The 13103-nt window shown below is 53.7% G+C and overlaps 1 protein-coding gene across 2 annotated transcripts in view; it reads left to right on the top strand.

Moving 5' to 3' along the window:
- The window catches only part of SEMA5B (semaphorin 5B), a 141458-nt gene extending 132435 nt beyond the window's left edge, over positions 1-9023 (top strand). Inside the window, exons 12-22 of one of the 2 annotated variants that reach the window (XM_056126728.1) lie at positions 4082-4199; positions 4316-4497; positions 5518-5661; positions 5902-6049; positions 6153-6378; positions 6497-6715; positions 7261-7431; positions 7514-7663; positions 7877-7921; positions 8170-8375; positions 8549-9023. In XM_056126728.1, the coding sequence (XP_055982703.1) occupies positions 4082-4199; positions 4316-4497; positions 5518-5661; positions 5902-6049; positions 6153-6378; positions 6497-6715; positions 7261-7431; positions 7514-7663; positions 7877-7921; positions 8170-8375; positions 8549-8707 (1768 nt within the window). In that variant the 3' untranslated portion in view covers positions 8708-9023. The remainder of the gene's footprint in view (positions 1-4081; positions 4200-4315; positions 4498-5517; positions 5662-5901; positions 6050-6152; positions 6379-6496; positions 6716-7260; positions 7432-7513; positions 7664-7876; positions 7922-8169; positions 8376-8548) is intronic. The other variant, XM_056126730.1, reaches the window with a different exon arrangement.
- The last annotated feature ends 4080 nt before the right edge of the window (positions 9024-13103 follow it).

A 13103-nucleotide genomic window follows, 5' to 3' on the forward strand; every position in this document is an offset into this window, starting at 1 on the left:
GATTTTTGATGTCTTGGCAAATGAGACAGCGTCCCTAATTCTTGAGCGTTGACGAAGATCAGAACTCCGGATTCTATCTCTCATTTGAGTGAATCGTGATATTCCAAACATAGTTCTTTCGATTCCTCTTTGAGAGACCCGAATAGTGTTCTCATCCTGTTTTCGTAGGGTCCAGGTCTCTGAGGCATATGTTAATGCAGGAAGAATAGTGGAATCAAAGAGATGTGCTCGTCGCTGGAGGTTCTTTGTCCTTTTAGTTATTTCTTCAATGCTCTTGAAGGCATTCCAAGCCGCTCTCTTCCTCCTGCGCAACTCAGGTGCCAGGTCATTCATCATGTTGATTTCTCGACCTAGGTATATATAACTGTTGCATTCGGAGATGGTGGTTCCGTTGAGAGCGAATGGAGCGTCAGGAACAAGGCTGTTTCTCATAAACATTGTCTTCGTAAGATTCAGCTGTAGTCCGACCTTTCCACATTCACGGTCAAAGTCGTTCAGCATTTGTGCTGCTTGGTTGATGTTTGGTGTTATTAGAACGATGTCATCAGCAAAGCGGAGGTGGTGTAGTTGCCGACCATCTATCTTCACTCCCATGTTTTCCCATTCCAGTTGTCGCATGATGTTCTCGAGGGTGGCACTGAAGAGTTTTGGTGAAATGGTATCACCCTGCCGAACCCCTCTCTTGATATGGATGATTACTTCTTTGTAGAATGGTGAGATCTTGGTAGTGAATCCGCAATAGAGCTCACGAAGGATCCTGATGTATTGAGTTTGTACGCCCTGATTGGCTAGGGCTTCCATGACTGCTTCCGTCTCAACAGAATCAAAGGCTTTCTTTAAATCAATGAACGTTAGACAGAGCGGCATCTTGAACTCCCGAGATACCTCAATGAGCTTGGTTATTGTGTGGATATGGTCGATGGTACTGAATCCTTTTCGGAATCCAGCTTGTTCACATGGTTGTCCTTTATCTAGTGTTCTGCTAATCCTATTCAGGATGACTCGAGTGAATAGTTTGTAGATGACAGACAATAGGCAGATTGGGTGATAGTTGCCAATGTCGTGGATGTCTCCTTTCTTGTATAGTAGTACAGTCTTGCTGGTTTTCCATTGGGATGGAACCTTGCATTCAGACAGGTAGCGTGTGAAGAGTCGAGCCAATGTATTGATGAGTACTGATGGTAAGTTCTTCAGGTGTTCAGGTCTGATCTTGTCTGGGCCAGGTGCTCTTTGTTTCTTTACCGACGAGATGGCATGTTGGATTTCGGAAGGGAGAACATTGGGAACGACATATCCATCATGTGGTATGTGGTATGTGGGCAAGTGGATGTGGCTATTAAAGAGATCTGAGTAGAAGTCATGAATAATCTTCTCCATTGCCCTTCTGGAAGATGTGATAGATCCATCATGATGTCGGAGGGCAGTCATCTTGGTTTTGTAGTTGGTGAAGGACAGGCGGGCATTACGAATGTTTTTCCCAGCTTCTGCTGCATCTACCAGTACTGCTGCTCTCCTGTTTTTGAGGTCATCCTTGATGGCTTCTCTGCACTGTTTTGCCAGTTTGGACGTTTGCTTGTGGTTGCCTGAGGCACGTGCCAAGCCACGTTGGCGAATAAGTTCAAGAGTGTTCGAAGAAAGACGGTTTTTTGTGGTTATCTCTCTCTTGGCATTCCTTGCACAATCATGGAGGTGCTGAATCATTCGATCGTATTCCTCATCAATGTTGTCAATGACGGCATCTTCCCATGTTGCCGCAACAGAGCCAAAGAGTTCCCAGTTGGTGGTTGTTCTGGGAGTCCTCTTCTTAAACCTTGCATTCTTTTCTCCTCGTTCTGTGAGGTAGAATTTTGCACGAAGAAGACGGTGGTCTGATCCCGTTTGGAATTTTGGGACAACAGCAACATCGGTTAGGCAAAACCGCCGATTGAATATGATGTGGTCTATTTCATTGTGGAACCGTCCATCGGGAGACTCCCATGTCCAACGTTTAGATTCAGCCTTTTGGAATTGTGAGTTACCATGGAAGGTTTTGGTTGACATGATGAACTCAGACAGTCTGTCACCCTGTTCGTTCCATTCCAGGCCATGGGTTCCGATGTGGAGTTCATCGACTGATCTTCTTGGTCCTATCTTGGCATTAAAATCACCGACAATGATCTTGTAGAAGGTGTGATCTTCTTTATAGAATTTCTCCAGCTCCATGTAGAATTTCTCAGTTTCTCTTTCACCATAACTGGATGTTGGTGCATAGACAACAAAGATAGAAACTGCCGGTAGTGAGCCACATTTATTCAAGTGTAATCGTCCGATTCGGGTTGTTAGGCATTTAAATGAATCAATGCTCGTGACTAAGTTTGTGTTGACAAGGATACCGACACCACCGACGCCTCTTTTATCACATGTTCCAAGGAACAGTTCTTCTCCAGTGTCGAAAACAGCATGATGGGATTGATGTCTTCTCGTTTTGGTCAGACCAATGATGTCGTACTTGATCTTTCGTGCTTGTACCATAAGGTCTTCAATGGATGCAGCAGATGCCTTTAGCCATGGAAAATCCTCACAGACGTGCACCAGGATGTCCAGTGCCCCAGCATTCTAATCCCCTCTCCGAGCCCCCTTTCCTGGCTCCAGTGCCTCCCCTGCAGGCACGCTGCTGTGGAGCAGCCAAGCCTGGTTCAGGGGATGGAGGCCTGGGACAGGCCCCTCGGGGTGTGGCTGGCTCACTGCGGGTTGGAGCTCCGGAATTGGGTACTTTGTTTACATAGCAGTAGGCAGCAAATCTGGATCACACAGCTCCCACAGACTTTCCTGCAGGAAGTCGTATTAAGTAGAGATTCTAATTCAAAACAGAAAACAAGGGGTTGGAGCCATAGGACAGCAGAAAGGCACTTGCCTTGCATGTGGCCCATCGGGCTTTGATCCCCAGCGTCCCATACGGTTCCCCCGAGCACCACCAGGAGACATTCCTGAGTGCAGAGCCAGGAGTAACCCCTGAGCATCACTAGGCATGACTGAAAAAACAAAATTTAAAAACAAATACGGTGGGTGGATACAATGAATAAGTCAGGAGGAGGAAAGGGGAAGGGAAGCCCTGGGAGCTGAGGAGGGGAGGCCTTTGGGGCGTGCTCAGGTGGGAACCTTCTCGGGACAAACCACATAGTCCTGGAGGCTGGGGAGCGAATGTGACCGTGTGACCTTGGAGCTTGTTCTGCTGCTGCTGTCACACTGCGTTCTGGTTCCACTGAGTCACACAAGCATGTGTGTATCCCCAGTGACCTTGGACTATCCCAGCTGGCCACTGCCCCTGTTCAGTTTTGAGGGAAGGACTTGTGTTCACTCCATGTGAGGATCCAAGCACAGTCCCCAGGGGGAGGCAGGCCGGGGTGGGGTGAAGTCTCAGTTCCACCCCAGCCCTGGGAGATCCTGGGAACAGCCCTCCCTTGCCCGCGACCATTTCTTTCTACCTACAATGGAAAGGCCGGACTGTGGACCCCAGGGCTCCTCAGCCCGGCTTCCATTAACACATGCAGGTGCTTTGGAGAACTGTCCATGCCTAGAGATTATGGGCTGGGGTAGGCAGAGGAAGTTATTTAAGTTCCAGGTTTTGTTTGGTTTTGTTTCGGGACCAGGACCAGTTGCAGGCTGGCATTGCTCAGGGGATCGGAGGTGGCACTGCTGCAGGTTCAGCAAGGCCTTAAGTCCTGTAACATCTCTCTGATCCAGTCCAGTGTTTCTTAACTGCCTCTTTAGTTGTTCTAGCCTGTGTCCAGTGCTGGCACTGCTGGGCTGGGCCTGTCTTTCCAATCCTTTCCCATCACTAACGTTTGGCACTGACGCCCAGACATGGAGATGTGTCTTGATGAGTGTGTGGGCTCTGCATGGAGGCTTGCAGGTCCCCGACCAGCTCTCTGGGTGCACAGGTGTGCTCTCTTTCGTGTGGTGAGTGCACAGAGGCATCCGACCAAGGTGGTCATTCCTGTGACAGGAAGCTGGATGAAAGGGAGTCCCTAGGGATGCGCCAGCGTGTGTTGTGGGAGACTGGGAGGTGGGGGCCCCAAGTGACCAGCCCTGTGCCTGGCAGGGCGTGCCTGGGAGCGCGGGACCCCTACTGTGGCTGGGACGGGAAGCAGCAGCGCTGCAGCACCCTGGAGGACAGCTCCAACATGAGCCTCTGGATCCAGAACATCACCACGTGCCCCGTGAGCGCCCTGTGCCCTGCCCCCTCCTGCACTCCCCCTCGGTCTCCCCCAGGCCCCAGCGCCTCATGCCTTCCCTACCCTTCACTGACGAGTCTCACCTGCGGATGTGTCTGCAGGTGCGGAATGTGACTCGGGATGGTGGCTTTGGCCCGTGGTCACCGTGGCAACCATGTGAGCACTTAGATGGGGACAATTCAGGCTCTTGCCTGTGTCGGGCCCGAGCCTGTGACTCCCCCCAACCCCGCTGCGGCGGCCAAGACTGCCTGGGGCCAGCTATCCACATCGCCAACTGCTCTAGGTAGGACGGGACACGGTCACTCACGGCTTCCTTGGACGCATGGGGAAGTGGGCATCTCCAGCCAAGCATTTGCAGCACAGGAGAGAAACCACCTGAGGGCTGTGTGGGTGACTGAGACTGTGTCTGCTGCCTCAGACAGAAGCCACGAGCCTCAGAGTCTCAGGCCCGTGGGAGAGGGATTCAGTCCCGAGGGCTCGATGGCAGGAGGAAGTCTGGCAGACACAGAGTTGCCTCAGACCTTAACCTTAGGAAACCCTACCAGCCCAGGACTGGGCAGGCAGGGGCACCAGGTGCAGGCCCTGCTTGGCCACCTTGATACAACCCCATGCTCACTGGGAGCCCTTCTCAGTGAGGGCTGCAGTCGCCCCACCCCAAGGTCCTTGGGAGAATTCGGTGAGAAAATATACCTAGAGAGTGACTATGCACTGCCAGTGCTCTGGGATTCCACAAAGAGCAACTGCCCATAATTTGGGGCGCTCTTGGAATAATGTGATGTCTTATTTGCTTCAACATCGCAACAATCTGACAGGGGTGAGAATACTCTCCCAGCCGGGTCAGGTTTGGCCCTGGTAGACCCAGACGCCCCCAGTCTCTACCCGGGGAGGCCTGAACAGATCAACACAGGTGTGGTCCATATTAAAATAATATTACAAATAAGGTCTTATGTGGCACACATCTCAGCAACTTGTCCAGACTTAGACGCTAAGTGGTAAAACGGTATTTGGAAAGTGGACTCTAAGTAGAGCCTTGAGCTGTCTTAGGGGCACTGCGCTGGAGAGCAGGGAGAGGGCAGGCTGCCAGGAAGGGAGGGAGCCCTTCTGCCCTGGGGAGGTTCTGGTCCTCACCTTCCCGACCTGTGGAAAGAGCAGCCAGCTAAGGGGTAGCTCACACTGCCTGCCCGGAGCCCGTGTCCTTTGCCCCTGCCCCGGGCCCTGATGAGACCAACTCCAGCTCCCCAAATGCCTCTGAGAGAAGCGAGAGCCCAGCGGCTCTCCGTCAGGGTCTTCTCGGGCTCCCCAGGAATGGAGCGTGGAGCCCGTGGTCGTCGTGGGCCCCGTGCAGCACGTCCTGCGGGATGGGCTTCCAGGTCCGCCAGCGAAGCTGCAGCAACCCCGCCCCGCGCCACGGAGGTCGCATCTGCGTGGGCAAGGGCCGCGAGGAGCGGTGAGCGGGGCGGGGGGCCGGGTCACGCTGGTGGGGCGGGTCAGGGAGGGCCGGGTCGCACGCTGGCCGCTGGCCGAGGCACTAGGACCGGTCACACGCTGGGACCAGCAGTGGGGCCGGGTCGCAGCAGGCGTTCCTGCCCTAGAGAGGGCCTGCACTCCGCCCGCTGGCACCGCAGTGCCTGCTCCCTGGGCAGAGGTCCGGGGCCCCGGAGTGCAGAGCGCCCTCCCCTCCCTGCAGGTTCTGCAATGAGAACACGCCGTGCCCCGTGCCCATCTTCTGGGGCTCGTGGGGCTCGTGGAGCAGGTGCAGCAGCAACTGCGGGGGCGGCGTGCAGTCGCGGCGCCGGGCCTGCGAGAACGGCGACTCCTGCCCGGGCTGCGGCGTGGTGAGGGCGCGCGGCGGGCGCGGGCGCGGCGGGCGCGGGTGCGGGGCGCGGGCGGGCCTGGCGGCGGGGCGAGGAGGCACAGCCGGCCTCTCCGCTCCCCCAGGAGTTCAAGACGTGCAACCCCGACGGCTGCCCCGAGGTGCGGCGCAACACGCCCTGGACGCCCTGGCTGCCCGTGAACGTGACGCGGGGCGGCGCGCGGCAGGAGCAGCGTTTCCGCTTCACGTGCCGCGCGCCCCTGGCCGACCCGCACGGCCTGCAGCTGGGCAGGAGGCGCACGGAGACCAGGACGTGCCCCGCCGACGGCTCGGGAGCCTGTGACACGGACGGTATTCCTGGCCCGTGGCGTGCCCACGCGGAGGGGGCTGGGGGAGGGGCGGGCGGCTAGGGTTCCTTGGGGCGCCCTTGTCACCGAGGCAGCAACCCCTCTCCCCGACCCCACCGCAGCCCTGGTGGAGGATCTCCTGCGCAGCGGGAGCACGTCCCCCCACCCGCTGAGCGGGGGCTGGGCCCCCTGGGGCCCTTGGTCCTCCTGCTCCCGGGACTGCGAGCTGGGCTTCCGTGTCCGCAAGAGAACGTGCACGAACCCCGAGCCCCGCAACGGGGGCCTGCCGTGTGTCGGCGATGCGGCCGAGTACCAGGACTGCAACCCGCAGGCGTGCCCAGGTAAGGCTGCCTTGGCGGCGTTGGTTCTGGGGCAGCATCTGGGGAACCCCCTCCGCGCATACCTGAGACCACCGAGCTGCGTACGACGCACCGCACTCCCAGGAGGCGCAAGGATGTTTCCTGCTCAGAGCACGGCAGCTGCCTGAGTGGCAGGGCCTCCCCACCACGTGCTCATGGGGTTCGCCCTCCACGGGTTACCATAGCTTAGCCAGATCAGGAGTTGGGCTGGGGGTGGACATGGGGTGGACATGGGGTTTTATTTGGAGTGGTGAAGTCCTAAGCGGTGCTACACCCTCCTGATGTTCGTTCACCACGACACTGTTAAGTCCCTACACCTGGGGCATGACGCTGCTGAGTGGAGGCTGAGTGGTGACCAGGGCCAGTAGCCTGCTTTCTGGCTCTTGGTGTGGCCTCTGAAGGGGCGAGAACCCCCGCCCCCGGTGTAGACTGTGGAGCAGGTCGTCACCCAGCCTTGGGGAGGAGCCAGTCTTGGCTCCTGCCCATCCCTGCAACCCCCCTCACTCAGCTCATCCCTGCTCTCGCAGTGCAGGGTGCCTGGTCTTGCTGGACCTCGTGGTCCCCGTGCTCAGCGTCCTGCGGTGGCGGCCACTATCAGCGCACTCGTTCCTGCAGCCACCCGGCACCTTCCCCCGGGGAGGACATCTGCCTGGGCCTGCACACAGAGGAGGCACTGTGTGCCACAGAGGCCTGCCCAGGTACGAGGTGGGTGGGGCGCGGCCAGGGCAGGGCAGCACCCCGTCCAGGGTGGTTAACCTCATCCCAGCTCACCATCCCCAGAAGGCTGGTCGCCGTGGTCAGAGTGGAGTCCGTGCTCAGAGGCGGGAAGCCAGAGCCGGAGCCGCCACTGTGAGGAGCTGTTCCCGAGTCCTGGGGCCTGTGCAGGCAACAGCAGCCAGAGCCGCCCCTGCCCCTACAGTGGTGTCCCAGGTAGGTCCTTTGCCCACGCCAGGTCAGCTCACCCTGACCCAACGCCCTTCCCTGGGATGCCAGGACGAAGTGGCAGGCAGGGGCGCGTCCACTGGGGCCTCTGCTGTGGGACAGTTGCTGCAGACGGGGGAATGCGTGGATGCGTCAGGGGCCATTGCTCGTGTGGCCTCTTGCGTCTCCCTGCCCCTGACCTCTCTGTGCATCTCCCCGCAGCGACCCTGCCCGAGTCCAGCGTGGAGGAGGCCACCAGTTGCACAGGTGAGAGGTGCTGGGGCCTCCCCCCAGCTCACTTCTGCAGACATGCTGCCCTCCCGAAGTCTCTTCCCTGCCTGGGACTGGGCAGATCTGGTTGTCTCTAACCCTGAACCCCAATCAGGAAGACTTCATCTGTATTCCAGAAGAATCATGAAGCTTCTCTCTCACGCCCTGGCCTTCTGTGCCACCATCCTGTGGCGTGTTGGGTACTCTTGTGTTGCCCTTGCCTTGACGCTGCTTCCCTGCTGCAGGATTCAGCCTCATCCACCTGGTGGCCACTGGCATCTCCTGCTTCCTGGGCTCCGGGCTGCTCACCTTGGCCGTGTACCTGTCCTGCCAGCACTGCCAGCGCCAGTCCCAGGAGTCTACTCTTGTCCATCCTGCCACCCCCAACCACCTTCACTACAAGGGTGGAGGGACCCCCAAGAATGAGAAGTACACGCCCATGGAGTTCAAGGTGGGGTCCCGTAGCTATGGAGGGTGCAGGGGCACTGGCCCTTGGCTGCCACTCGTGGGGGGGGCAGAGATGCGAGGGGGGGTGGTGACCCTTTGTCCACTGCTGCATGCTCTTGATCTCCTTGCCCGGTCTGGCCCTGCCCTCTCCCCATCTCCTTCTCTCTCTGCCCACAGACCCTGAATAAGAATAACCTGATCCCCGATGACAGAGCCAACTTCTACCCACTGCAGCAGACCAATGTGTACACGACCACCTACTACCCAAGCCCATTGAATAAACACAGCTTCCGGCCCGAGGCCTCTCCGGGCCAGCGGTGCTTCCCCAACAGCTGATGCCACGGGCCGGGCACACAGGCTCCTCGCTTTCGCAGGCACAGAGCCGGGGGAGATGGACACGAAGCTGGAGCCACTTTGGTTTTCTCCTGTACCAGGCCGGGAACTTGCTGCTTTGCCTCGTGAGGGTCCAATCCAGTGGCAGAGAGCTCTGCTTGGCACGGACCATGAGGGACAGGGCTGGCTTGTCCCTGGCACCAATTCCAGACAGCCCGCTCTCTCCTGCCCTCTCCGCCCACCATCACGCTGCCCTCGCCTGCCAAGTCTGGGCTGCATGTCTGAGCTTGGGAGAAAGTGGTGAGAGGAGGTGCCCAGAGGGCAGGCACTTGGGTTGGTGTGGGCCAGGTCTGCCCCTCTCTGGCTGGCCCCAGGAAGACCCTGGGCTCCATCCCGATGTTCTCTGAAAGGATTTCATCCAGTCTCTGCCCAGGCCAGGCCACAGTGGTGCTGCAATGCGAGGACCCATGCTGACCCAGAGTGTCCACCTCTGCCTATCTGTACTTTGCCCAGGGACATTCTTACAGTCAGAGACAGTGAGAACTGGAGACTGGACGCTGATCTCGGCTGAGAAGCCCTTTCATCCAGGTGGGCACAGGTGCCAGCTGGCCCTGAGAAGGCTCTGAAGGCCCAGGAGAAAGAGCTGTGGTATAATGATAGAAATTGGCTGCCAGTTGCTGTCAGCAAGGCTGTTGGCTGGGACTTGCCTGGGAGCTTGTGCTGCCCTCACCCATTCAGGAACACACACGTGCACACACACACAGCCGCAGTCCACTACCACCACAGAAGGCTGTTGGGCTGCGGCGTTCTTAATTAAAGAGGATATCCAGACTCCAGATGTAACTTTGTCATGGTGTGCGTATGGGGGGCTTTTCTTGGCAGCCTAGTCAATCTGAGCAGTGCACTGTGGGGGGCACAGATGGTCATCATAGGGACACATATGACCTCCTAGATGATAACTTCCATCAAGGATGCATTTTCGGTTGGGAGAGTGTGTTCACATGTGTCCCTACGTGCTTTTGGGGGAAAGAGTCGGAGGATAAACAGACTCACAGGTAGGCCAGGCTCGTGTAGGCCAGGAGGGGCACCTTTGGTCTCTTTAGGCGGTTCCTCTAGGCAGCAGTCCCAGTGGGAATGCGGAAGTCACATGGGAGCGCAGATGCGTGTTAGCTCTGAGGCATTTACAGTACAGAGTTTAATAAAACCTAAATTGGCTGAGAAATGAGAAAATTCATGAGGCAGGGGATGCCCACTGTAGTTTTATTTTTCCTTTTGCTGGATTAAATTAAAATAACATCCAAACCTCAACCCACCAGATCAGTACTACCCTTTCAGATGAGCCAGATGGACAAACTGAATTTAGAGAAAAATTTTGTGGCTTCACTGGGCTAATTCTTGTAGGAGTGCCAGCAATATCTACTTGTAGCTCAGGCTATAAAAAGACTGAGATCCTCACGCCAAAGAGGCAGAGAATCTTGGGGAGTGAATGAGGTGAGCACTTCCTGGGCCTCAAGCCTTGGATTCCTTGTGCTTCATGGGGGAGGTGTCCTCAGAGTAAGGAGGTGGCTAATCAGAGCACTCCAGGGGAATGTGGGTATCATTGGAATTTGGGGATTATTACTGTTCTCCTGTTCTTTCCATATACAGAGCTTGCGGGGCTTGTGTTAGATCTTATTGTCTCAGATTCTTTGGGATTTGGAGGAGTCAGCGCCCGGGTACTTGCTTCGGTCTCATTTGTCTAAATAAAGAGACCAGTTAGGGTTGTGGGAAGTCGATGTGGAGCTTTCTCAGGTAATGTTCACCTACTGTGAAGTGAAATGGATAGGTGGTGGAAACCCATGAGTGCCATGCTCCTCTCCTTCACATATCTTATGAACTTGGGGTGCATGACTGTCTAGAATGCACGAAGGGTTTCAACGCTGCATACAGATTAGCTTGCGTGGTTGGCAAAGTCAACAGCTTGGCCCAGAGATGAGGAAACTGGGATGTGCTTCCTGATAAGGAGGGGGTAGCATTTCTATCAGGTGCTTGATACCTCGTGGATGGTTTCAGAACCATCAGGATGCTTAGTCTGAAAGAAAAACAAGCTTTATTGGTCCAGTGGAAAGATAGGGTTAGGGTTTCCACATGTACTGGGGGCCTTTTGCCTTTAACTGTGTAGTGAGAGCACATGTGTGTTCATATGCACAGATTATTAAAGTCACACAGTTTCATGGTAGAAAAGTTAGAGACTACAGAAATGCAAAACATAATCAGACTTATATTAAAACCCGAAGAAGAGTGGGATTTGAAATGGTGGTGTGAAGACATTTCAAAAGGCATTCCCCATGCCATATATCAGCATCACTCCAAAAGCAAAGGGAACAAAAACTAAAACTATTTTCAATATAGCTAGGGAGCATTCTGTAACAGCACACTGTGGTTCTTGGAGGCAGAGAAAAAAATGGAGAGAAAGTGATCATGTGTGGGTGTGGGTCAAGCAATTGCAGAAATCAGAACATCATCAGTGAAGGCAATGGGTAAGGAGAGGACCTGAAGAGAAGTTGAAAGGCACGTGTATGCTTCGGTCTCTTCACTGTCTGCTCAGAAGGCCACTTGCCACTCATCCAAATGGGCAATAAATGTGTTACTTTGAAGGACTGAGCCAGAGAAGCCCTGGACAGGGGGTTCCAGATAATAAAGGCACGTGAGGGCACGTGAGGAGAATTGCCTGATGCGGGGGACTGGACACTGTCAGTGGACTCTATATATGTTGGATTCAGCACTTGCCTTTTCCAGCAAATCCCTGGTAGCCCGGCTTCTCCTTCTCCAGGTGGAAGATTGAAAGGTGATTCTTTGAAAAAACAAACGAAGTCTTTGGATTCTGAAAGTAAACCAGTAGCTTGCCTATGTCATAGATCTATAGTGGAGTGAACTCATTTAACAGTGCCCATGCAGGTCAAGCTACTCAGTTTTTCTCTTAAATAGGAACAAGCGCAGACATTTAAAAAAGCACCAACTGGAAAGAGCAAGTGAGCAGGCAAGTCAGTAAAATAGATAATATAGAGAGAGAACATTGAAAATCACCATAATTCTTCAGAGAATATGAAGATGCTACATTCATGAAATAAGAACAGGATGCAAAAAGGAGATAAAGTTTTTAGAAATTTAAAAATGTAATATAAAGGTAAAGGCCCTCCCATTGATCGTCGATTTGCTCGAGCGGGCCCAGTAACGTCTCCAACGAAGACGAAGTAACAACGAAGGAGACTTCGTTGTTACTGTGTCTGGCATATCCAATACTCTCGGTAGCTTGCCAGGCTCTCGGATTAAAGATAAAGGAAACTTTCCAGAAAGTTAATTTAAAAGATCAGAAGATAGAAAACAAGAGAGCATCAATAAGGGGGTCATCCAGGAGATACTCAAGTCATTAAAATTTGGAGGAAGGGACTTGGGGGTGTAACTGGCAGAGCACCTGCCTTGCATTCCTGTGGCAGTGAGGGACCCCCGTCATTATTTCTGGTGTAATGGAAGAAAAGGAGGGAGGAATCTCAGGAGGAAATTATCAAAGAAAGAAGTCATGAATGTTTGCCTGAACCAAAGAAAAAGGTTTTCAGTTTAAAGGATACTTGGTGCTTAGCACAGAAGACACCCAAAGGAGAACTGAAAGAATCAGGTTTTTTTTTTTTTGTGAATTGTATAAACTCTGGAAAAATTGTAAAAAATTTTTGATAAAACTGTTGAGGGTAGGGGAAAGGCACTAATTTGGGTTCAAAGAAATTTAGCAAAAAAAAGTGACTTTATTTGGTTCTTGTTGCATGAGTTCAAAGAGTACTTAGTGCCTAGCATCTGATCAATACCGTGAAGTATATAACATGACGTTTCAAAATAGACCGTGGCACTCTATTCCTATATGGAGGAGAAGATCCCAGTAACAGATAATAAAGATAAAGAAATATGGTAAAACAACAACTTTCTTACAAGATTTACAGCTCAACTGCAGTTTAAATTATCCTCAAAATTCAGAAGTGAAAAATAATAATTGACTGTGAATTTTGCACTCAGAAAAGTGAATCATATGAGAGTAGAATAAAGACTTTTTAGATACAGAGTCTCAAAAGGTATATAACAATGCTCCTTGCCACAAGAACAGGAGAACAAGCGAAGGAAGAAAATGGAGCTGTGGGGATCGAGCCATAGCACAGCAGGTAGGGTGTTTACTTTGCATGCAGCTGACCCGGGTTCGATTCCCAGAATCCCATATGGTCCCCTGAACACTGCAAGAAATAATTTCTGAGTGCAGAGCCAGGAGTAACCCCTGTGATTCGCCGGGTATGACCCAGACAGCAAAAAAAAAAAAAAAAAAGGAAATGAAGATATGAGAAAGAGTGGATCTAAAGAGCAAAGGGAATGTGGAGAG

This window comes from Sorex fumeus, unplaced genomic scaffold, assembly GCF_029834395.1.
Source record: "Sorex fumeus unplaced genomic scaffold, SorFum_2.1 ptg000063l, whole genome shotgun sequence".
NCBI classification, from domain to species: domain Eukaryota; kingdom Metazoa; phylum Chordata; class Mammalia; order Eulipotyphla; family Soricidae; genus Sorex; species Sorex fumeus.